Source organism: Ovis canadensis, chromosome 15 (assembly GCF_042477335.2).
Source record: "Ovis canadensis isolate MfBH-ARS-UI-01 breed Bighorn chromosome 15, ARS-UI_OviCan_v2, whole genome shotgun sequence".
Lineage (NCBI taxonomy): Eukaryota > Metazoa > Chordata > Mammalia > Artiodactyla > Bovidae > Ovis > Ovis canadensis.
Window position 1 is genome coordinate 54,772,041 of NC_091259.1, and position 23,801 is coordinate 54,795,841.

At 54.6% G+C, this 23,801-nt stretch overlaps 2 protein-coding genes across 3 annotated transcripts in view; one reads left to right on the forward strand and one right to left on the reverse strand.

Annotated features, from left to right (window-relative positions):
- APBB1 (amyloid beta precursor protein binding family B member 1) overlaps nt 1–17,648 on the forward strand; it is a 23,053-nt gene extending 5,405 nt beyond the window's left edge. For both annotated transcript variants that reach the window (XM_069555182.1, XM_069555180.1), the window contains exons 2-14: nt 2,009–2,740; nt 8,734–8,909; nt 9,008–9,064; nt 9,148–9,233; nt 9,329–9,392; nt 9,814–9,963; nt 10,323–10,450; nt 10,839–10,953; nt 11,097–11,181; nt 11,581–11,664; nt 16,555–16,670; nt 16,815–16,991; nt 17,074–17,648. In XM_069555182.1, the coding sequence (XP_069411283.1) occupies nt 2,023–2,740; nt 8,734–8,909; nt 9,008–9,064; nt 9,148–9,233; nt 9,329–9,392; nt 9,814–9,963; nt 10,323–10,450; nt 10,839–10,953; nt 11,097–11,181; nt 11,581–11,664; nt 16,555–16,670; nt 16,815–16,991; nt 17,074–17,241 (2,124 nt within the window). In that variant the 5' untranslated portion in view covers nt 2,009–2,022 and the 3' untranslated portion in view covers nt 17,242–17,648. The remainder of the gene's footprint in view (nt 1–2,008; nt 2,741–8,733; nt 8,910–9,007; nt 9,065–9,147; nt 9,234–9,328; nt 9,393–9,813; nt 9,964–10,322; nt 10,451–10,838; nt 10,954–11,096; nt 11,182–11,580; nt 11,665–16,554; nt 16,671–16,814; nt 16,992–17,073) is intronic.
- Nucleotides 17,649–17,780: 132 nt separating this feature from the next.
- On the reverse strand, nt 17,781–22,574 carry SMPD1 (sphingomyelin phosphodiesterase 1). The gene is made up of 6 exons (XM_069555183.1): nt 21,820–22,574; nt 20,128–20,900; nt 19,421–19,592; nt 19,041–19,117; nt 18,688–18,833; nt 17,781–18,545 (listed from the first exon to the last, which is right to left on the reverse strand). Exons 1-6 carry the CDS (start codon nt 22,117–22,119, stop codon nt 18,136–18,138), a joined length of 1,878 nt encoding a protein of 625 aa, XP_069411284.1. The 5' UTR covers nt 22,120–22,574; the 3' UTR covers nt 17,781–18,135.
- Between the last annotated feature and the right edge of the window lie 1,227 nt (nt 22,575–23,801).

A 23,801-nucleotide genomic window follows, 5' to 3' on the forward strand; every position in this document is an offset into this window, starting at 1 on the left:
CATTGCCCAGGGGAAGCCATACTGAGCAGACCAGCAGTCAGTTACGTGGGAGGTAGACACGTGGACAGGAACCGTTTTTCATTTCTTTCACAGATGTGTGCATGGCATCGTGCTAGGGTCTGAGGAGCTAGAAATGACGGAGAGGTGAGCTATGGCACCCACCTCTTAAGTGGAGCACTGCACCCAGGAGATGGCCAAGCCTTGCCCGGCAGCCTAAACACCTCCCTGCAGCCGGTTCAGGGTTGAGAGCTCTGCCAAGGAGGCAGAAAGAACTGAGGCTGTGGGTTCGGGGAGACAAAGAGCTCAGGGTGAACAAGGAGCTAGAGAGCGCTCAGGTGAGAAATTGAGGAGAAAGAACTGTGCAGTGAGGATCAGAGAGGAAGGTGTGTGTTGGGGGCAAACTGGGGTCAGTTGCCTATTGGGGGAGGTCAGGTAGGAAGAGAGAACTCTGAGTCAGGCTATCAGGGAGGGGAGGAGAGTGTGGTAGGGGCTGTCTAAGAGGGTCAGGATGTGAGAAAATTGAGTAGTTTGGTGAGGGAGAACAAATTGTGAGGGGGCATCCAGGGAGTGAGCACATTATACTGGGGGTCATAGAAAGGGAGAAGCTTCCAGTGGAAGGTCAGGGAGATGGGGAGGGTGGAATGGGGCTCTGAGGGTGGGATCAATCATTAGGGTGATGGGCTGGGAAGCCTGATAGGTGGAGAAGGTGATCCACAAAGGGCTTCTGAGGATGCAGGAGGGGGTTCAGGGGGTCAGGAGGGGTGGGCTGTCACTGTGGAACAGGTGAGCCCCTCACCGGAAGGGCAAGTGGAGTTTGGTTAGGGCACCGTGAGCAGTGGCTGACACACAGTAATAGGACCACTGTGTGTTTTCTGAAACTGGCAGAGGGGATGCTCAATGGGGCCAGGGGAGATGGGAGGGCAGATTCATACATTGATTCAACAAGTATTTATTGAGTTCTTGCTTTGTGTCAGCACTGAGCTAAGCTGTAGGCATACTGCATTGAATAAAAAAAGGCAAAATCCTCACCACCATGGAACTCAAATTATAGCCATGAGAAGGCAGTCATTAAACCAAGTAAACAATAAATTAGCTTGTTAGATGGTACTGGTGCTGGGGAGAGTTTGGGGACGGCTGGGAGGGGGCATGGTGGCCTACAGTATTAGGGTATTTAGGGAAGGCATCCCTGAAAAGGTGACATTTAGGCAAAGACCTCAGGAGCTGGGGGTCCAGATCAAAGGCACCTACGGTGACCCAGAAGCACTGTAGGTGCTGGCAGAGGAACTGGTGCCCGAGGTGAGATACTTGGTAGAAACAGTCACCAAAATGCAGCTTCACCTGGTCAAAGGAGCCATGAATTGGAGCTCAAGACCCTTGTTTTGTGACCTGAGGGCTCAGCACCTTGCCCCGGGGGCTTGGTTTGCAGTTCATTCTCTCATTTTCCCGGTCCCTCGTACAGGGTGTACTTGGGGGCCAGCTGGGCCCAGTGATTCATGATGAGAGCACCAGAGCCAGGGGAGCTCACAGTCTTGGGGCTGTGGGTAGCGGTGTGGCAAGAGGCAGGGAGCAGGCAGTGTCCAGTGTCTAGAACACAGGAGCTGGTTCCTCACCAGCCGCACTCCTGGTACAGTAAGCCCCAGTTGGATGAGTTGGGGGTGGGGATGCACAGAGAACCATTGTTATGGAGTCCCTGCCACTGGGAGTGAGGGCAAAGCAGGGGCTAGCTCTGCTATCCCTGGCAGCTCGGGGCTGGGGGTTGGGGATGGGGTGGACCTGGCCTGGGCCTGGCCGGTGCAGGTGGTGGTGGTGGTTGAGTGGGTGTGGTGGTGATGGCGGAGAGTGGAGCCCAGTTACTCTCCTAGGATAACAGCTCACAGGACACAGTGGTATGTGCTGGCCTACTGAGTGAAGGGAGGTGAGGAGGTGCAGGGCACAGGCCTGGGGCTGAAGCAGGGGTGTTGCTATGCTGACCTGGAGGCTCAGCATGGTCTCCTCTCCCCACTTGCAGGATTTGCTGAGGCCATGTCTGTTCCATCATCCCTGAGCCAGTCGGCCATTAATGCCAACAGCCACGGAGGCCCCGCACTGAGCCTGCCCCTGCCCCTGCACGCTGCCCACAACCAGCTGCTCAACGCCAAGCTGCAGGCCACGGCCGTGGGACCCAAGGATCTGCGCAGCGCCATGGGGGAGGGTGGTGGGCCCGAGCCAGGCCCTGCCAATGCCAAGTGGCTAAAGGAGGGCCAGAACCAGCTCCGGCGGGCCGCCACAGCCCACCGCGACCAGAACCGCAATGTGACCTTGACCCTGGCTGAGGAGGCCAGCCAGGAACCCGAGATGGCACCCCTGGGCCCCAAAGGCCTGATGCACCTGTACTCTGAGCTGGAGCTCTCCGCCCACAACGCGGCCAACAGAGGGCCGCGAGGACCCGGCCTGATCATCAGCACCCAAGAGCAGGGCCCGGACGAGGGAGAGGAGAAGGCAGCAGGCGAGGCCGAGGAGGATGATGAGGAAGAGGAGGAGGAAGAGGAAGAGGACTTATCTTCTCCCCCAGGGCTGCCGGAGCCCCTGGAGAGCTCGGAGGTGCCCCCTGGGCCCCAGGCCCTGGCAGACGGCCCCCGAGAGCACAGCAAGAGCGCCAGCCTCCTGTTTGGCATGCGGAACAGCGCAGCCAGCGACGAGGACTCGAGCTGGGCCACCTTATCCCAGGGCAGCCCCTCTTATGGCTCCCCGGAGGACACAGGTATCTTGTGCAGCTTGACATGGGGAACGTGGGAGGGAGAGAGGGCAGAAGGTGGGTCCCTCCATACAGAGGCTGGTATCCGCCTGGGCGGGGGTCACCAAGCCCGTGTCCTTAGTCCTCAGCAGGCCATGCCCTGCTTTTCCAGAAAGAAATGTCTTCATACTGAGAGTGCTTGAACAAGTGGATAGACCTTTCCATCACATACCCCCGATGGATGATGGACTGGTCTGTTTATGAGGCACTTACCAAGTACTGGCTCTCTGCTCAGTATTATGGTATTAAATCTGCATGCCAATGGGAGATAGATATCATTAGTATGTCCATAGTACAGGTGACAAAAAATGGGCCTGGAGAGATTTAGTCCTCTCCCAAGGTCACCCATGGGCTTCCCTGGTGGTTCAGACGGTAAAGAATCCTCCTGCAATGCGGGAGACCTGGGTTGCATCCCTGGGTTGGGAAGATTCCCTGGAGAAGGGAATGGCTACCCACTCTAGTATTCTGGCCTGGAGAATTCCATAGACAGAGGAGCCTGGCAGGCTACAGTCCACGAGTCGCAAAGCGACGGACACGGCCGAGCGACTTCCACTTTCAAGGTCACCCACAGTCTGAGATCACAGTAGAACTGGGATCGAAACCAGGTCCAAGTACAGACCTGAGCTCTGGGCCCTTATGCTATCACTGATGCATACAGCCGGACAAACCTAGGTGCCCTCTAGGCAGTTTTGAACAGGCAGCAGCTCCCCACAAAGGTCTATTTGGAAGGACTGGAGTGTTATGTACAGAGCACCACACTGGATGTTGCAAGAGTAATGTTTTGTTAGGAAGAGGATATTGACTAAAAGGAAACGAAGAAGAGGATGCTTTCTTGGGATGGGGGATAGATATTAGGATTGATATCTATCCAAGGACTGATCCTTCAGTGGGCCCCATTTAAAGAAGTTGAATCTCTGCATTTGCTACTGTCACGTGGAGATGCAGATAGAGCTGAGGAGCAAAGGACAGAGATAATGGGCTGCAGCCGCAAGCCTGTGCTGGATGGTAGTGTGAGGAAAGACTCTTCCCGCTCCAGGCAGCAGGCACCTTACCCAGACCCAGACTGGGGAACCTTGGCAGGGAGCAGGCAGTTCAGATGAGTGAAGGGCAGCATGCCATCCCCTTTCAAAAAACTTACTATGGACATTTTCAGACATATACGAAAATAACAGAATAATGAACCTGACTTACCCATGACCCAGTTTCAACAATTATCAACACATGGCTACCCTTGTTGCATCCATACCCCCACCTGCTACTCCTGGGCCCCAGCCTAGGCTGTTTTGAAGCAAATACATCTGTAAATGTTCACTCATGCATTTCTTTTCTTTTTTTAAAATCTTGATTGATTGACTTTTGGCTGCACTTGGTCTTAGCTGTTGCGGTGAGCTCTCTCTAGTTGAGGCAAGTGGGGGCTACTCTCTGGTTATGGTGCTCCATCTTCTCATTGCTGTGGCTCTTTTGTTATGGAGCACGGGCTCTAAAACGCTTGGGCCTCAGTAGTTGTGGCACATGGGCGTAGTTGCCCTGTGGCATGTGGAATCTTCTCAGACCAGGGATAGAATCCGTGTCCCCTGCATTAGCTGGTGGATTCTTAACCACTGGACCACCAGAGAAGTCTCCCAACTCGTGCATGTCTAAAATATAAAACACTTTTTAAAAATCCAGGGACTTCTCTGGTGGTGCAGTGGTTAAGACTCTGTGTTTCCGTTGCAGGGGCACAGTTTCCACCCCTAGTTGGGAACTAAGATCCTACATGCATGCTCCTGCCTGCCCCCCACCCCCGGCAAAAAATATCCGAACTACTAAAAACATGTCCACTGAAATTTACCAGTACTTCCTCAGTATCACTGAATATCTAGTCAGTGTTTACATTTCCCAGTTGTCTAATGAGTGTGCTCCTGCCCTTCTAAAATTTGATTCATTTCATCAATATCCAAATAGGAACAGACCTTTTGATGGTTGGTATGTCTCAAAGTTTCTTTTGATCTGTACCTTATCCCTCCATCTCTATTTTGCTCAAAGTTTTGTTGTTGTTTTAATTGAAGCCACTGTGTTGTCTTCCCTGGGCTTTCCATTTTCTGGATTTGAAGAAGTTCCACTTCCCCTGGATTTCCCGTAAATTGGCAGTGAGTTCTAGAGCCTTCATTAAATTCAGAGTTTTTGTTTTTGTTTGTATTTTGTTTGAAAGGACACTTCACAGGTGGTATTGAGTACTTCTACCAAAGACAAAGTCTAATTGCCTGTCTTTAGAGGGATGTTAGCGACCGTCAGTGATCATTGCCCAGATCCCCTTTATAGGAACTGCTGCTACTCCACTCCAGCGGGTTACTCATAGGGTTAGGTGTGGGGAAATGTAGTCTCAGTGGAGCCAGTTCTTCAAGGGAAACTGAAAACTAGATATGGATGTGAAGCATCCCAATTTCTAAATGTTAGCAACCAACTCTGTTTTTTAAAAAAGTACCACACAGGCCAGACAAAATCTATTTGAGGCTTACACGGCCTGCAGGCGGCTCGTTTGCAACCTCTGCCTCAGGGTGTGTCAATCAGGGACTGAACAATGGAGAGCCTGGTTGCTCTGGGGTCCCTGGATGGTCACTGTGGTGGTCACTCCTATGAGCCTTCTGAGAGTGGGAGGACAGAACTGCTCAAGAGCTGGGAAGAGTCTGCTGGGTGCGGGCAGTGACCTCAGCGAGGGAGCTGGTGTGGTGAGAGGATCGGCAAGGATCAAGGTTTGCTGGAGGCAGTGGAAATCGAGTATCTCGGGATAGGCTGCGTCACTGCCTACTCTCTTATGACTGTTGCTATGACCAGGGAGACCACAGAGGAGGTCTGGTCTCCGGTAGGAATGGGGTAGAATTGAGCAAACGTTATTTTCTCCTTCCCACCCTAGGATCTCCACAAGGTTGTTAATTGAATGCGGAAGTATATGAATGAATGGATGGATGGATGCATGAATGATGAGCGAATGATGAATGAATGAACTTCCTACCTGTGTTGGGTTCATACTCGGTGCCAGGTCTTGTCCTAAATGCTGAGAATACGTACTACAAATGATAGAGATTCCTGCCCTCATAGCACTCAGTCTAGTATTTTGATAGCAGTAAATAGGTAGTTTGAGCCCTGGGGTTGCGGAGGTGCAGGAAGAGCAGGTAATAGACTCAGGGGTGGGTCAGTTTTGAGAAGGGATCTTTACACTGATGCCCAGTAGGTGGTGCCAGGTGAAGTTTGAGGGAATGTAGGCTGGGATCAGAGAGGATTAGGGGCACGAGAGAGAGACAGAGAGAGAGAGAGAGAGAGAAAGAGAGAGAGAGAGAGAGAGAAGCAGGGAGAGAGACCAAGGGTGAGGGGAGTGGTCAGAGGTAAGGCTGAGAGGCAGGGGAATAGGGGCTCCTAAGGTCCTACAAACCTTGTGGAGAAATTGGGTTCTGTCCTGGGGGCAAAGAGAAAACAATTAGAGTATGCAACTGGAGAGGAGGTTGTTAGCATTTGGGGCTGTAGCATGCAGCTCAGATTGGAAAGGGCTAAACAGGAAGAGGGAGACCAACTTGGGAGGCTGTTGCAGTGACCTAGCTGGACTTCGGGAGTGAGTAGGGCTGGGGAAAGGGAGAGCAGGTGACTGCATCCGGCTTAGCCAAGGAGGCCTGAACCTTTGAGTGCGTGGGGGGAGCGCTTGAATGAATTGGCGCAGGAGAAAGTATGCATTTCTAAATAAATGTGTGCTTGTGGAAGCAAGGGCCGGGGTGGGGCTGTGCTCGGAGGGAGATGTGCCAAGCTCCAGAAGGGCCTCCCAGATGGTCCGGGGGTAGAGCGGCCCCTCCAGGACAGATCGGAAGGATGAAGCTCTGAGGCAGGAAGGTGTCGACTGACAGGGATGGCAGATGGATTGGTGTGTGTGACTCAGTCAGGAGATGGTGACCTGGTCCTCAGATTCAGGGGTATATGACCCTTCAGGGAGAAGGGTGTGGCTCTGGGGGACACAGCTGTCCTGGGTGTGGTGTTCCTGGAAGGTTTGGGGGGAAAGCCCCGAAGACCGTGGAGGGTCCCCAGGGAAACGCAAGCTTTCTAACTCCCTGGGACCTGAGGGGAGAGGTGGCTGGGGGGAAGGAGGCAGTAACGGGTACCTGGAGGCTGGATGGGCAAGAAGAGCCCCTCCTCTGTGAGGCCACTTCATTGGAAGCTGAGGGTGGCGAGGTACCTTGCCAAAGTGACTCTCGCATCAGGTACACAGTCACCTCGGTGTAGCCACGCCCACTTCCAGCCCTCCTTGCCTGGTTGCCCAGCAGCCTGGGTCTGGGGACTGACTGCCTGTCCCTCAGTGCTGCCTCTTGGACCAGTCCGGATTCCTGGTTTCCCTGGTAACGGGAAGCACGTCAGCAGTCTGGGCACTCCCAGCCGGTCCTGGTGCTGCGGTTGCCGAGGAGACGCTGCAGCCTAGCTGGGCCCTGGCAGGTGAGGGGGGTTGGTGCTGGGAAGCCCCAAGCCCAGCCTCAAGCTTGCTGGGGCCCAGCCCCTGAAGCCCACCCTCCGCTTGAACTGCTTGGCAGATTCTGGGCAGGGGTGGGATCCCTGGGAGCCTGGAAGCCACACCCTGTTTGCACGGAGAGCTCTAGGCTTTGCAGGGCCCCAGGTGGCTGGGGTGTTCCCACGAGGCTGAGCCTCCTGTCGTCCCTAAGGCTGGGCTTGACTGTGGCACTGAGGTGACCGCTGCGGGGGGTGGGATGGAGATTCAGGATTGGGGGAGGGGATCTAGGATCAGAAAGAAGCGATGTGAGCAGGGAAGGCTGGGGTCTCACGAGCTGCACCCTCCATCCCCACTCCAAGGGGGTTCCCTTCCCTGTGGTCCTGGCCCCTCCTTGGTGAGCTCCAGGTAGGGGAGGATCCTGCCTGGCAGGCGCTCTGCCCTGGTGAGAAGTGGGCGGGATGAGCTTCTCTCTGCAGCCCAGCACCAGGCTGTGAGCCCAGCTGGCCAGGCTGGAGGGGCTGTGAGGAGGCAGGGTGGAGCAGGAGGGGCTGGGAAGGAGTGCCATGGTCTCCCAGGACTTTTTCCTGGCCATCCTCTTGCAGGATAGTAGCCCAGGTGAGGGGCGGCATGTACCTGGGCACCATGTGGGGCGGGCTGGCAGGGAGCATGGACCTGCTGGAGGCGTGAGCTGGGCTGTGGGGCTGGAACAGTGTGGCTCTGCTTGGAGAGGGGAGGGCATGTCACAGGTGTGTGGTGTGCACATGTGCATGAAATGTCTGCACGTGTGTGTGGCAAGGGTCAAGGTGTGAGTGTCTGTGGTATCTGCACACATGTGGCAGAGGTTGACATATGTTGCGTGTCTGTGCATTCACTGTGGGTGTGGTACCCACACATGGGTTGGGGGGCATTGTGGATATGGTCTGCACATGTGTGTGGCAGGGGCTAGAATATATATGTGTGTGCACACACCTTTGTGGATGGTGGCTGCATTAGTGGATGGATGGAGTTGGTGTGTGTGTGTTTGTCCCTGCACATGAACGCAATACCTGCTATCCGTGTAGGTGTCTCCTGTGCGTGCACACCCTTGTGTTTGTGGGGGCTACACAGGTGTGTAGTAGGGCTTGTATATGTTGTGTGACTGTGTGCATGTGTGTGTAAAGGGTAAGTGTGTCCACTGGAGATACGGATATGTATGACAGGTCATTTGGGGTCACTCAACCTCCTTGCCTTCTCTCTGCCCCCCTCCTTCCCTCTGTGTGGCCACATTAGCTGGGAGCAGGGCCCAGGAGGAGACATGAGTCACGTCCCTTGCTGGTGGGCCCCCCATGCTGTGACTCCAGACTTTAGGCTCTAGGCGGAAGCAGGAATCTTGTGTTGGAGCCCTTCCCCCACCCCTTCTCCACCACTGGGTCTCGGGAGGGGACTGGGCATAGCACCCATGATTCTCTTGTTAGGTAGGCAGAACCTTACCAAGACCACCCCCCCCACCCGGCAGATTCCTTTTGGAACCCCAACGCCTTCGAGACGGATTCCGACCTGCCAGCTGGATGGATGAGGGTCCAGGACACCTCAGGGACCTACTACTGGCACATCCCAACGGGGACCACTCAGTGGGAGCCCCCGGGCCGGGCCTCACCATCACAGGGGAGCAGCCCCCGAGAGGAGTCCCAGGTGAAGCCCACAGGCCTGATAGTTCTGACCTGGAGTGGAGGGGGGTGCTGCTGGAGCAAGATAAGCCAGCCACTCCTTGCTCCCATTCCTGCTTCTAGCTCACCTGGACCGGCTTCACTCATGGAGAACGCTTTGAGGATGGAGAATTTTGGAAGGTGAGTGAGGGGACCTCCTTCACGATGGGGGAGCTGGAGATGGGGCATCATTTGGGTCCTGATTTCTCTCTCCCCTTCCTCAGGACGAGCCCAGTGAGGAGGCCCCGATGGATTTGGGGCTGAAGGACCCCGAGGAGGGGATGTTGCCTTTCCCAGCTCAGAGCCTCAGGTGAGTGGGCTGGCAGTGGGATGGGTCTGTCTGGAAGGGGCCTTGGGACAGCTCCCTCTTCGGGGGCCTGTACCAAGTGTTACATCTGCCTCCAGCCCAGAGCCATTGCCCCAAGAGGAGGAGAAGCTGCCCCCACGGAATGCCAACCCAGGGATCAAGGTGTGTTCAAGGCGATGCCTGTGCCCAGGTTGGGCCCCCGTGAACAGGAGCGCCCTTGGGTCAGGTTCTGGGGTCTCTCTGGTCTCAGTACAGCTCCGCAGGTCCTCAGCTCTTGCACTCTCAGCACAGACCCTTGTGTCTGAGCGGGAGGCACTTCAGTTTATAACTCAGGCAGCCTTGTTGCTTGGCAGGGGGTCCCTCCTGGCTGGGCTCAGGTGCTTCCTGCCTAGGGGTCTCCTCTGAGAGCATCAGTCCTCCTGCAACTCTGTCCTGTTTGTAGAGCCTCTTACGTCCTCCCACCTGCTGTGCTCTGAGTCGGGAACTCCTCTGGTCTCAGCAGAGTGCCCTGTGTCCTGGCTGGGGGCTCTTCTGGGTTTAGACTAGACCCTCTATCTCCCACCCCCTCTTTTGTGTCTGGCAGTGTTTCGCCGTTCGCTCCCTAGGCTGGGTGGAGATGACCGAGGAGGAGCTGGCCCCTGGCCGCAGCAGCGTAGCAGTCAACAATTGCATCCGTCAGCTCTCCTACCACAAAAACAATCTACACGACCCCATGTCTGGTGGCTGGGGCGAGGTGAGCTGGCAGGGTGGTAGGGCGGCAGTGAAGTGCAGAAACTGGGAGAGCTGAGTGAACCAAGCTGCACCTCTGCCAGGGCTGGGGAGGGGGTTGCGGATCCACCAGGCAAGTCTGCGAGATGGAAGTGTGACTCCTGATTGGGAGATGGTTGCCTGACAGCGAGGGGGTTGATAAAAGGAGTCACGTCGGAGATGAAAGGTGTGAGCTTTGCTAGAGTTGAAGCCTGCAGGGTGGCTGGTCCCACACCAAAGAAAGGGCCCTAGAGAGGTGGCTCACCTCCCTCGAGCTGGAAGTGGCAAATATCAGCCACCTTCCCGGCTGGGGCACCGCTGAGCATCTGCTTCTTGGGCCTGCAGGGAAAGGACCTGCTGCTGCAGCTGGAGGATGAGACGCTGAAGCTGGTGGAGCCACACAGTCAGGCCCTGCTGCATGCCCAGCCCATCGTCAGCATCCGCGTGTGGGGCGTCGGGCGGGACAGCGGAAGGTGGGAGCAGGGCCGGGGCTCCGGGGTGGGGGCTCAGCCAGCAGTCAGAGCGAGGCCCTCCTCCCTAACTCTGTTGTTTGCCTCTCTTGTGCTGCCGGACCCAGAGAGAGGTACTATGCCTAATCTACCCTGACCATTCTTCTCCCCACCCCTGGACCAGATGAAGCAAAGCGCCCAAGTCTCCCTAGTCTGCCCCGCCCTTCCCTGCGCGCTGTGCTCGCCCATCCTCCCCGACCTCGGCATGCTTGCCTGTCTACCCTCCGGCCAGAAGGCAGTGTCCACAGTACAGCGACCCGAGGGCAGACGGATGGGGAGGGCGTGGGTGGGCGGGAGTGAGGCTCTGCACTGGAAGGCACTGGGAGACACTGAGGCGCCCCTCCCCCAACAGGGACTTTGCCTACGTAGCTCGCGATAAGCTGACCCAGATGCTCAAGTGCCACGTGTTTCGCTGTGAGGCACCCGCCAAGAACATCGCCACCAGCCTGCATGAGATCTGCTCTAAGGCACGGCCCCCTTCGCACCCTGGAGTAGCTGCCACCTTTGCTGTACAAGGACGTGGGTGGGGTCTTTGAGTGGGGGGCGCTCCAGGGCAGCGAAGCCCTGACGGACCCGCCCTCCCTCTTCCCCCTTCCCCTCCCTTTCTCAGATCATGGCCGAAAGGCGCAATGCCCGCTGCTTGGTAAACGGACTCTCCCTAGACCACTCTAAACTTGTGGACGTCCCTTTCCAAGGTCAGTGTCACAACCCCACCAGGTCTGTCTCAGTTTTGTTGGCAAAGTTAAGGGGACCCAAGAGGAGGCACGAGTTCCTGGGCAGAGTGATAGTAAAATGGAGACGCAGCACTTAACCTGGTCGTCCAGAAGTTCATACTTGTAACGCGGGGGATGTGAGTTAGATCCCTGGTCAGGAAACTAAGATTCTGCAAGCCGTGCAGAGTGGCCAAAAACAAAAAGAAAAATGGAGATTCAATTCCTGGGGTCAAATAAGTGTAAGGACTTTGGTTAAAGAGAGGCAGGGGAGGGGTGGAGGTAGGGCCTTGGCTGAGTCAGTGTTCAGTTTATACCCTGGTGATGGGGACTGGGAGAAGCAAGAGCTGTCCCTGTGACTGATCCTCTTCTTTCCTCCTGCAGTGGAATTCCCAGCACCTAAGAATGAACTGGTGCAAAAGTTCCAAGTCTATTACCTGGGGAATGTGCCTGTTGCTAAACCTGTTGGTATGTGTGTCCTTTTCCACCCAGGGACCACCACCGTGATCTCAAAGCCCTTCCCCCACCCTGCACCTCCCAGTACCTCTTTCACCAGAGCTTCCTCATGCTTGATGTCACCCGGCTCTTCAGAGTGCATCCCACCTTCGGTACCTCTGTACCAGCTTCACTCTGGGTCTTAGCTTCCCTGAGTGTGAACCAGTGAACCAGGCATATAGGGAGACCCATTCTTGAAAAGCTTTGGTTAGGTTGGGCGGTAGGTCTTTGATGACTAAAGCGCTGGAGCAGCCAGGAGCTGTGTTTGGTATTACCACCAACTATGGACTGTGATCATAGAAAGGAAGCAGTGAGCATATTTGTCAACATGCTTTGTGTTGGTAAATTACTTCCGTATATGTCATTTAATTCTCGAGAATCCTGTGAGTTTTGGATTATGATGATACCCATTTTATAGTTAAGGAAACTGAGGGTAGAGACTATTAGGTTCACTCTGATACTTCTAGTACTTTCATAGTACCTATTATTTACTTGTTCATTCACTTAGCAAATAATTATGAGGGCTACCATGTACCAGGTTCTGGCCACGGCCCTGCTTTCATGGAGGTTATAGGAAACTACCTTAGGAAAAAAGAGGATTAAATCAAACAGTCACACAAATAAATGTGTAGTTACAATTTGAGTCATTTTACTGAAAGAAAGTAGCAAGATGCATGGAACTATGTAACAGAGGAGCTTCATTTAGTCTAGGAAGTCAGAAAAGATTTGAGAAAGTGACATTTGAACTGAGATCAAAGAATAAATAGGATCTAATGTGCCCAAATGGGATGGAGACAGGAATAAAATGGGGAAAGATCACTCCAGGCAGAGTGAAGATTGGGTATGAGGACCCATCATGAAAGACACTTTAGTATTTCAAAGTCATTGAGAAAAGTGGTGCCAGGTGAGGCCAGGAGCTTGGCAGTGGTCAGACCCTGCGGAACCTCATAGGCCGTGTTTATGATTTGTTCTTCATCCTAAAGTGTTAAGAAGCTACCAGAGAGTTTTCTGGAGTGCACTTGTCATAATCATTTTAATTTTGTGAGGACTTCCCTGGTGGCTCAGCTGGTAAAGAACTCTCCAGCCAAGGTGGGAGATGCAAGAGATATGGGTTTGATCCCTGGCTCAGGAAGATCCCCTGGAGAAGGAAATGGCAACCCACTCCAGGATTCTTACCTGGAAAATGCCATGGATTGAAGAGCCTGGTGGCTACAGTCCTTGGGGTCACAGAGTTGGATAAGACTAAGCACATATGCCCGCACCTAGGTGATACATGGAGAAGGATGTTCAGCAGGTGGAGGTGGACCTGGGGGCCTCAGGAGGACCTTGCAGTAGTTGTGGCTGGTAGTGAGAGTATCTTGCACTGTACTGGGGCTGGAGAGGAGTGTGTGGATTCGAGAGGTTTTTAGATGATTAAAGTCAACATGCTTTGGTTGGATGTGGGGTGGGGGACAGAGTCCTTAAGGTTGACCCCTGGCTTCCTGGCTTTTGGCACTAACTGGATAGTGGTGCCATTCTCTAAAGGTAGTAGGTACTGGAAGAGGCCAGTTTTGATTTGGAGATTTGAGTTCAATTTTAGGCGTGCTGAGTTTGGTGTGTCTTTGGGAAGGTGAGTAGCAAACTCAAATTGGCAGCTGGATTCACAGAGGAGAGGACTGGGCTAGAGATACAAATGTGGGCATCATCGGGTTAGAGAGGTAATCAAAGCCATGAGTCTGAAGAGGATTGACCCTGGAACGTGGGCAGCCACTGTGAGAAGGGTTATCAGGCTAGGCCTGGCTGTGAGCCCCTCCAGCATTTAATGGACAGTGGAGGAGCAGGTATGAGGTCAGAGGAAAAGAGATGGCTTCAATAAATGGTCAGGTGTCATGCCAAGGGACACTTGGGAAGAACTCAACAGTATTTGGTGAATGGATAAACAAACACACAAACAAAAGAATGCTCAGGTGAGAGCCCAGGAGATGGTGGACTGAGGACTCTAACCCTGGTCATCTTCAGTTCTCTGTCCTTCCCTTTATACCATGCTGACTAATGATCAACACCATTACATTCAGTGAGGGAACCCTTCTTAGGGTGGGGATTGAGCTGGGGTTGAAGGAAGGCCTGGACTTGCAGAGAGGAGTAGACTGGATTCCAAGGTACTGCCACAGCTGTGGAGCCGGAGGTGAGGAGATCCTCGTGGGAGAGCAGGAAGGACTCATGACTCCGCCCTCCCCTTTGTGCTGTTTCCTCCTCCCTTTCACCCTCAGGTTCATGACTCTTCCAGTTATTGCATCACTCCCCTATCTACCTGCCATTCACATAGCTTCTCAGTACAATAAAGGAACTGTCTGCAGCCCTGGATGGATCCTCTGCTGTCCATCAGCTTAGAAGGTCTGCCCTGTTGAAGCCAAGAGTTTCACACGGTAGTCCCTAAACTCACTTTATCATGCTTTATTTATGCTCTGTTTTTACCCTGCGCAAGTTTAACATTGGCCCCTCCTGAAGCTGCAATATTCACTCATTAATCATCCATCCATCAACAAATGACTACCCAGTGCCTGATTTGTGCCAGGCACCGGTCTAGATTCTTGGTATATGTCAAAGAACAAAATTGCCTTTAAACCAAGATTCCTGCCTTTAAGTAGCTGACATTCTATTCAGAATAGACAGGCAATAAGTAAATTATATAGTATGTTGGAAGGCTACAGTTGAGACCTGAAGCAATGAATCTACTCATTAGAAAAGACCCTGATGCTGGGAAAGATTGAGGGCAGCAGGAGAAGGAGGCAACAGAGGATGAGACAGTTGGATGGCATCACCAGCTCAGCGGACATCAGTTTGAGCAAACTCCGGGAGATTGTGAAGGACGTAGCGACTGAACAACAAGGATGAGGGGGGTTGGGAGTTTGGGGCTGGGGTCAGGGTGTAGGTTTCAGTCCTGAGCTGTCATCACATATGACAGACTCTTTCCAGGTCACCTAGTTCCACTGTTGTCCCCGCCTCCATGCTGATCCTCCCCACTCTGGGGCCAGGTGCCACCCCCACAGCTCCATCTGCTTATTAGGCAGTCTGACTTTGATGTCTGGTCTCCACATGACTGGCATCAGTGTCATTCACATCTGAGCGCTCTGCAGGCTGCCCTCACCCACCCACTCCTGTGTCATCACCCTTCTGTAGCTTCTGGGCTGCTGGGTTATTATACCAGTTTGGGTACATTTGCCCATTTGCCTTTCTCAGACATCTGGAATTCCTTTAGTCAATAAGCCCTGTGCAAGGACTGGGGACAGAGAATGAAACTTGATATCTGTCCATGAGATGGCCATAGCCTAGTGTGAAGAAGTTCCTAGCAGTTACAAGATGTGCCAAGAGTTGTCTCAGCAGCACCCTGTCTGCCTGTGGCAGGGAAGGCTTCCCAGACAGGAGGGCCTAGGTGAACCCTGATGCTGATGCGTGAGAACTGGGAGTTTCGCAGACAGTCAAGAGAGGAGGAGCCCTCTGGAGGGAGGCTTTCCCTCAGTTACAGTCTGTCCCTGGAGGGCATCCTCTTCTTTTACTTTGTGTTTCCCATCTGCCTTGCTGGGCATTTGCCAAGATTAGATGTTGATAATGCTACATAAATCCTTTGAAGCTCAGGGAGCAGTAAAATACGAAGCTTGACAGGTCAGATGAGGCCAGTTTTTGGAGGACTTCATGCTTAGGAGAGAAGTTTGGCTTTGATCCAATCAGAGGTAAGATGAGCAAGGCCAAGGTGAGGGAGGACTTTGGGGGAAGATGTGTTTTCTGCCCTCAAAGGGTCCACAAGTTCGGTTCCCAGTGGGAGCCCAGAGGCACTGACAGGGGCAAGCGGGCCTGGGGGCGGACCAGTGCGTGCTTCTGCATGGACGTCAGTCACTCTAACGTCGTCACTGTAACCACACACAGATGACACAGCCAGCTCGTGAGCAGTGCAGGGAGCAGAACTGGTTGCTGCCCTGGTTCTCTGCTGAGTCCCAGTGGCGGTGGCATGCACGGATGCATGGGTGGAAATGTCATGGGTGGAAGTGTTTAACGGCAGTTAACGTTAGGAGTTAACGGAAACATTGTTACAAGGGCAAGTTGATTGATCTAAAAGCCAGGAACCTTGGATTCCTTGGCTTTTGCATAAATATTAGAAATTACTGAGTGCAGTAAGATTTTGACAGCCCCTTTGGTTCTGAGACTAGGACTATAGACAAGGGGCAGGGGAAAGGCCTGGCTGAGAACTCAGGCTCTGGAATCAGACTGCCTGTCTTCAGATCCTCATTTCTCGGTTGTGACCTAAGGTCAATTACCTGATTTCTCAATATAAGCTTCAGTTTCCTTATCTATAAAATGGTGATAAAGGGATCTGTTGTGAGATTGTGTATGACAGTGCACTATAATGTCATAACGTGGTGTGACACATGAGACAACATTGCTCAAATGGAAATTAAAAAAAAAAAAGCCAAAAGCAAAGCTTGCATCCTGGAGTCTTAAGGACTGGCGAGAACTGGCCTATAGGGGCTGATTTAGGAGTTGTATGAAGCACTGCCGTGTGTGAATGTGGAGAGCAAGGTATGGGGAGGATAGAGCTTTGGGGGTCAGTCTGCTTAGAAGGCTGGAGGAAGAGACAGAGTCAGTGAAGCAAAGCAAGCTTAGGATTCAAGATGGAAGAGACTAGAAAAGTGCCAGGTCACCGAAACCAAGGAGGAGTGCACCAAAGAAGGGTATCTATGCAGCATGGTCCAGGGCTGTGGGCAGGTGAAGTAGGGATGGGGCAGAGACCCCGGGCTTGACTGGGCAGAGCTGGACAGTCCCCAGCGTAGAGCTGGGGTGTCCTCTGTCCACCACCAGCAGTGCCATGTTCATGTCCTTGTCTTTCAGGGGTAGATGTGATAAATGGGGCCCTGGAATCCGTCCTGTCCTCCAGTAGCCGTGAGCAGTGGACCCCAAGTCATGTCAGCGTGGCCCCTGCCACTCTCACCATCTTGCACCAGCAGGTAAAGACCTGGGTGGAGAAGGTATGGCAGGGCCCTGCTGTGGAGGGCAAGACTGGGAATGAGGGGAAGGGCCTCCGGAAAGATGGACACACCCAGTGGAAGAGGGTCCGGCCATCCCTTTCCAACTGGTGCCCCTCCCCGCAGACGGAGGCAGTGCTGGGGGAGTGCCGGGTGCGCTTCCTGTCCTTCCTGGCCGTGGGCAGAGACGTCCACACGTTTGCATTCATCATGGCTGCCGGCCCAGCCTCCTTCTGCTGCCACATGTTCTGGTGCGAGCCCAATGCTGCCAGCCTCTCGGAGGCCGTGCAGGCTGCATGCATGGTGAGTGGGGAGGGTGGTGGAGCAGTGGCGCCCAGCCCACTTGGGGCAGGCTGCGGCATGACTGCGCCTCCTGCCTTTGCAGCTCCGCTACCAGAAGTGTCTGGATGCCCGCTCCCAGGCCTCCACCTCCTGCCTCCCAGCGCCCCCAGCCGAGTCTGTTGCCCGGCGTGTGGGGTGGACCGTTCGCCGGGGCGTTCAGTCGCTGTGGGGCTCCCTCAAGCCTAAACGGCTGGGGGCCCACACCCCCTGAAGCCGTCCGTGCTCCCTCCACCTGCTTGCATTGGGCCCCAAGGAACTCAAGGGTGCGGGGTGGGGAGGGGCCCTGCAGGCTATTATTAGACTTCAGGTCCCCCCCACCAGAGTTGCCCTCCCCAGTAGCTGGGGTTCCTCACCTGGGGGCTGGGAAGGGAGATCTAATTCTGCAAGTGACAATATTGGATTGAGAGAAGAGGAGCAGAAAGAGGAAGCAAGGCCAGCCCCAGCTCTCCATCCCCACGTTTCAGGTGAAGCAGGAGGAACTGGTCGAGGCCAGGCTCCATCTTCATAGGATCCTGCTGGGGCAGAAGCGGGGGGCCGGGTCCAGGCATGGGTCCTCTCTCCTCTGCTCTGTGGGTACCTCTGCTGTACTGATATCACTAATAAAGTCTGCCCTGCTGAGCTGTGTACTTTCCTGTGCCCACAACACACCATCACTCCAAGAACCCTCCTCCTTCCGTTAGGATTTTGTTCCTGGGCCCCCCTTGCCCTCCCTGCCTCAAAAAAAGAAATTGGGACAGTTGCAGCAGGGTCTCGAGTCCAAGTCCCTTGTATTTATTTGAACAGCCTGGCAACCAGGCAGCAGCAGCCGTACAGGGTTCCTGGCTGACCAGTACAGGCCTGGGGTGACAACTTCTGTCTGGTCTGCCCAGGTCAGTGCCAACTTAGACCTCTGCTCCATGGCCACAAAAGGACAGCAGCCTCAGAGCAGCCAACCCCCCTCCCATATTTTGCTAAACCAGCTCCAGGAAAGGAGGTCTTGTTTTCGAGGTGTGCATGGACCACCAGAGATGGGCCCTTCCACCAGACGTTCGTCTCACAGTGGCCCTCTGGAGTTTTCACGCCTTTCCTACGACAAGCTCTTTCCCACTTCTGGGCCCCAGGGGTGTCAGCACAGCAGTGGCCTTGACCACAGGCTCTGGACATTGGGGAGGCTCGCATCCGGCACCAGGTGGCGACACAGAGCAGGGCTGTCTGAGCGGGCGGAGAGCTGGGCACACAGGGTAGCGAGGCGGCAGGGTGTGCCGCAGGGCTCCGAGGGCGGGTGGCCCTTATGGTAGAGAAACCAGAAGGTCTGGAAAAGCTGTGTGTCCCTCCACATGCGGTACACCAGGTCGTGCCAGGCGGTGGGCAGCGCATTGGGCAGCCCATAGGTTTCCCGAGCCCTGTAGAGGAGGTGCCAGTGTGGTGTGGCTCCGGGCTCGTTCGCCTCCGTCAGGTTCAGGATGTAGGTCTCATGGTCCAGGACCACGTGAGAGCTCCCGGAATAGTTGCCGTCTATTTGGTAGACACGGTACCCTGCAAGGAGGGAGGGCTGGCTGGACACGGAGCAGGCAAGGCCACTCCAGCAGGGAGGGGCAGCTTATCCCCTGGCTTCGGCTCGCCTTCCTCTCTCTCAACCACCTCCTTCACCCCAACAGTTTGCTTCCGCCCCACTCACCAGGATTAAGGCCGATGTAGGTGGTGGCACTGGGTGCCAGGAAGGCTACAGACAGCGGCCGGCTGAGGGTCTCTTCGTCATAGAAGACCTCAAACTCATCCACGTGGGTGTGACCAAAGAACTGACCGGCCAAGGTGTTCTCATACCTGGCCAGAAGACATGAGTCACATTCAGAAGATTCCAGTGAAGGGAGAAGAGGATCCGAGGAGGACAGGGTGCTTTCTTTGTCCATCCAGTTCAAGGACGTAGCCTCCCCACCCCATGGGGGCAGTGGGGGATGATGAGATGCCCAAGGGAATTTCTGACCCTTAGACTCGAAAACCACTCAGGCCTGTAACACATCTCCCTCCTACCTTTCCACAATTCTGTAATAATTCCAGCTCCAGCTCTTCAGGCAGTGCCCTGGGGGAATGTGGCCAATTATGTGCACCTGTGGGGAGGGTTAAGGAAGGTTTTCAGAAGAGGGGTCCAGGTAGCACTAGCTAGGATGGCAGGTGTTCATGTCTTCAACAAGGGCTGGCATTCATGGCCAGAGAAGGGGAGCAAGTGAAAGGACTTTCTAAGAGTGACAGTTGAGCTGAATCCCCAGGGAACACTGTTGTGAGTGCAGAAAAATAGAGCTTCTCTGCCTACAAGTGCTCCAGCACCAGATAGGAGTCTGCTCAGGAAGGCCCTGTTCTTTCCTCCCACACCTGGCCCCTGCCCACGGGCTGAGCTCCCACCACCCTCTCACTTTGTCTCCCCGGTCCTCAGCGGCCTGAAGCTCCCCCACCAGCCACTGGAGCTGTCCAGCAGGGTCTGTGGAGTTGATCAAGAGCCAGAAGTTCTCACGGGAACAGAAATTCATGTTGAGAGAGATGAGGCGGAGGCCAGGGCGTGGGGAAAGGGCATAGAACCCCCCAATTCTGAAACAAAGTGAACACGGGTCAGCACACATTTGGAGTCTTGGCCCTCTGTGCCTAGTCCTGTGCAAGGAACCTGTGTGAAGGAAAGAGGCACCCAGGATGATCCCTACCTTCATGCTCACATTCTGGCTGAAGGTCAGACAGCACTGACCAGAGGGCCCACGGGACTGGAGAGTGGCTCAGAGGACTAGAGGCTCTAGGAGCTCAGAGGAGAGAGAAAGTGGGCTAGAACAGGAAGCAAAGGTCGTCCAGAGAGAAGAGAGCCCCGGCCTACCTAGGTGAGCTGGAAAAATCGGGATGTTAAAGGGGGAAGGCGTCTTAGAGAGGGCCAACATGAGCAAACACAGTGCCACTAGCCCTGTGAAGGAGGGTGCCTGGAGATGAGGGTGGAAGTGGAAAGTGGGGTCAGCCTGGGAGGGGAGTGAAGCGAGCTGAGGGCTCAGGCAGAGCACTCACGCGTAATGCCAGCTCCCCACTCCCTTCGCTCTCATCCACCTTTCTCCTCCCTCCTTGGGTTTCCGTGGGTCTCAAATACCTGAGGGTGCGAAGGGCTTCAGCCGGCAGCCAGGGCTCCCACGCCTCAGCCATCGCCTCGTAGAGCCAGTGGGAAGACTGGTTGCCCTTTATGAAGGGGGGAGGGAAGCCGTTGACGGGTGTGCTCTCGTGGTTGCCCACGGCAGGGTACACCGGCACGGGCCCCAAGAACTTCTTCACAAGGGCTGTGACGGTGGTCAGCGCCCGCAGCTGGTCCTGACGAGACTGCTGCCAGACGTTGTGAGCAGGGATGTCTCCTGTCCAGTACACCATATCAAAAGGGCCGGCGGGGCCCAGCCCACTCAACAGGCTCTCCAGGGTTCGCAGGGGCAGGTCACACTTGCTATACTCGCCCCAGTACCCAGCACCGGGCTGGGAGGCAGGCGGTGGGCCCGAATCCCGGCGGCAACACAGTGGGTTCTCACAGTTGGGGTCTGTGCCTTCCAGGTAGTCGTGATCCCAGTGCAAATCAGTGAGGAAGAGGACGCGGCTGACAGGGGAGCCTGGGGCTGGGGGCTTGGGCGGCTGGGGGGGCGGCTTTGGCACGGTCGGCAGAGAGATATTCCAAGAGGAGAAGATGTCCCAGTGCCCACAGGAAGAGCCCAGCAGCAGACCACAGGCCTCTGACGGGCTCAGCACTGAGCGTGTCCACACCTCCACCATGTCGTCCTCGAAGAGGTGGACAGCTGACTGGCACACGGCAGGCGGCGCGATCTTCAGCAGCATGCACAGCTTGATGGCCACGGAGCCCACCCAGGCCACACTGGCCTGATTCTGCCATGGGAAAACCAGTGGTGAGGAGTCAGAGACAGAGCTCAGGGACCAGGCCACCCTGGATATGAAAGACCCTTTGGGCTTCCATACCCACAGTGGGGCTGGGATAGACTCCACCATGGCAAAGAGATATTAGTTCACACCTGTCTCCCACAGATATTGCCCTGTGACTCAAGCAGCACCAGGCCAGTACTTCCTTTTAAGCTCAGTGGCAGTTCAGGCCTTTGCTGGCCCCGCTGACTTTCTTAGACACTGTCTGCTGAGTGCCCTAAAATTTGGACTGGGCAGAATGACAGACTGACCAGGATTTGGGGACACACGTGAGGATAGGGCCTTGATTCCCCGAGGAAACCTTCCACCCCGCCACCCTCCGACCACCCCCCCAACCAACCAGCGGTCATCATAACCCCATGAGGGACAGTCAAGGCACCCCCGACCCAACTAGTCCCACATCTCTGGATATTCCTTAATTCAGGTTCCCTTTTGGTTAGTAGCTAGCCCTAGCCATAGTGGTGCTAGGTGTAAGGTGGAGGGGATTCAGTCAGGCGCACCAAGCTGGGAGTCCTGCCCTCACCAGCTGTTGGCCCTCCTACAAGTGACTACGGCTCTGGGGCCTCTATTCATTTATAAAGCAGAGATAACAGTAATGAAGCCACCTAGCAGGCGACATTTAACCTGAGTAAAAGGGCTAGCGCAGTACCCAGCATTAAACTTGCACTGTTTCCTTACTTCACAAGTCACAGTGGACGTGGTGGTGGTGATGTGCAGCCAAAGAACAGCAAATTCAGCAAAGTCTTATGGAAGACAGCCTCTCCATTAGGGATGCTCTTGGAAACCCCAGAGCTCCGGCCTTAGCCCCAGCCCCTACCCGCAGCTGCACCTTTCTGGCCTGTCTCCCAGCAGCCCCTGTAGCACTCACCCTCAGCCCGAAGTCGATGGCGGTGAATAGTCCTTTGCAGGTTGGGCAGGTGAGGTTCCACCAGCCAAAGGCCTCCTGGAGCTGGGGCGCTATGCGAATGAACTTGGCGGGATGGCCTTGGGCAGGAAGAGGATGGGCCTCCGCAGAGGACCAGAGGACCAGGGAGTTGGGCAGTGCCAGCGCAAGTGCCAAGCCCAACCACAGGAGCCTCAGACAGGGGGCCGCGAAGGACCTGTCCGATGCCTGCTCCCCGTCCGACCTGGGGCGGCCCTGGCCGGGAGACACTCCATGGCGGGGCATCGCCCAGCTTCCTAGACCAGGCTGGTTCGCCCGCCCGGCCCCGGCTGGTGTAGGCCTCAGTAGGCTCTCGGGATTCCAGGCGGTGCCAGGGACACCGATTACCCCCCGCGCAGTCGGCTGACTGCTCGGAGAAAAGCCACAAAGCAGCTCCGCCCCTTCCTCTTTCTGGGTTCCGCAGCAGCTGATCGCGGTGGCTGGAAGCCAGGGCGCAGCTAGGGAGGCGGAGCGGACGCGGAGTGGGCGGGGCGCGCCTGGGACCTGCCCAGGCTCGCGCCCGAGATCTCACCCCCGCATGGACTGCGGCTGGGGGCCGCTGTCGCCGCCCGGCCCTTGCTGGCGCCCATCTAGTGTGGCTGGTGAGAGGCTCCTCCGAGGCCCCTTAGGCAACTCCTCTCACTCGAATTCCTGGAATAGCTAACTGCCAGGCCCACTGGGCTTTAAACTCGAAGCGGAGTGGGCAAGAGCTGGTGGTGGTGGCGGGGAGCGCAGCGAGGCAAGGATGCTTACACTGTGTCTGTTACTCTCCGCCCAGAAGGTGTCAAACCTCAATTTCCTATGTTCTGCCACTGGTCTCTGCACCCGTGAGTCGTCGCCCTGCCTTTAGTCGTGGTATCTCAGACTTCTGTTAGTGGAAGGGACCCTAGGCTTACCCATGCCTTCATTATGTTTGAGGAAACAGAGGCTCAGATGGTAAAGTGGCTAGTTGAGTTCAGTCGCTCAGTTGTGTCCAACTCATTTTCAGTAACATGGATGCATCTAGAGATTACTATACTACATGAAGTAGCTCAGAAAGACATGACAACCTGTGACGAAGAACAGATTAAAGACCATACAGCCAGGAACATGAATTAGAACTTGGGTCTTCCACCTTCCTGTATCCTTGATGGTGAAAGCTATCATTTGTCGAGTGCTGTAGGATGTCCCAGGCACTGAAACAAGCATTTTATAATGACTAATCCTCAGTTCTAACAACAACTCTAAAAAGTTAGTATAATACTGTTATTATCTCCATTTTCCAGATGGGAAAACTGAGGCACAGGGTAGATAAGTGGCAGAATAGTGATTAAAACTGAACTGTATCTCAGTGCTTCTCCAGATCCACAGAACTATCAGGTTCCTGTCAGTTCTTCCCTTTGAGAAATTTTTCTTTAAAAAACAAAACAATTCATTTATTTTTATATTTGGTTGTGCTGCTACTCTTTGATGTGATGCTCAGGCTCTAGGCCCACCAGCTTCAGTAGCTGCAGCACACAGATTCAGTAGTTTGGGCTCACGGACTCTAGAGAGTAGGCTCGGTAGTTGTGGCACTCCAGCCCAGTTGCTCTGCTGCACATGGAATCCTTCTGGACCAGGGATCGAACACGTGTCCCCTGCATTAGTAGGTGGATTCCTATCCACTGTACCACCAGTGAAGTCTTGAGAATTTTTTTCCAAGTGACCCTTGCCTCCAATATCTATGAGCATCATATCAGATAGAGTAATTATAGTATAATAGGAAATATATTTAGTTTTGTCTCCAGTTTCTGGCACAGAGCTCCTGAAATCTTTTGAATTTTCTGATAGGAGTGTCTTTTGTTATTTTTACAAGCCCCTTTCAATCACACCCAAATTTATGTTAATAGGTGAATTAAGGTGGGGCGCCTAAATAGCCTCAGGATGGGGCTGATCCCTGGGAAGAACTA

Coding starts and splice junctions, on each gene's coding strand:
- SMPD1 (XM_069555183.1), bottom strand. CDS start 22,119: ATGCCCCGCCATGGAGTGTCTCCCGGCCAGGGCCGCCCCAGGTCGGAC. Junction 18,834..19,040: donor TATTACAGAATTGTGGAAAG/GTAGGAGGGAGA, acceptor TCTTCTGGCCAG/GTATGAGAACACCTTGGCCG. Junction 18,546..18,687: donor CTACATCGGCCTTAATCCTG/GTGAGTGGGGCG, acceptor CCCTCCTTGCAG/GGTACCGTGTCTACCAAATA.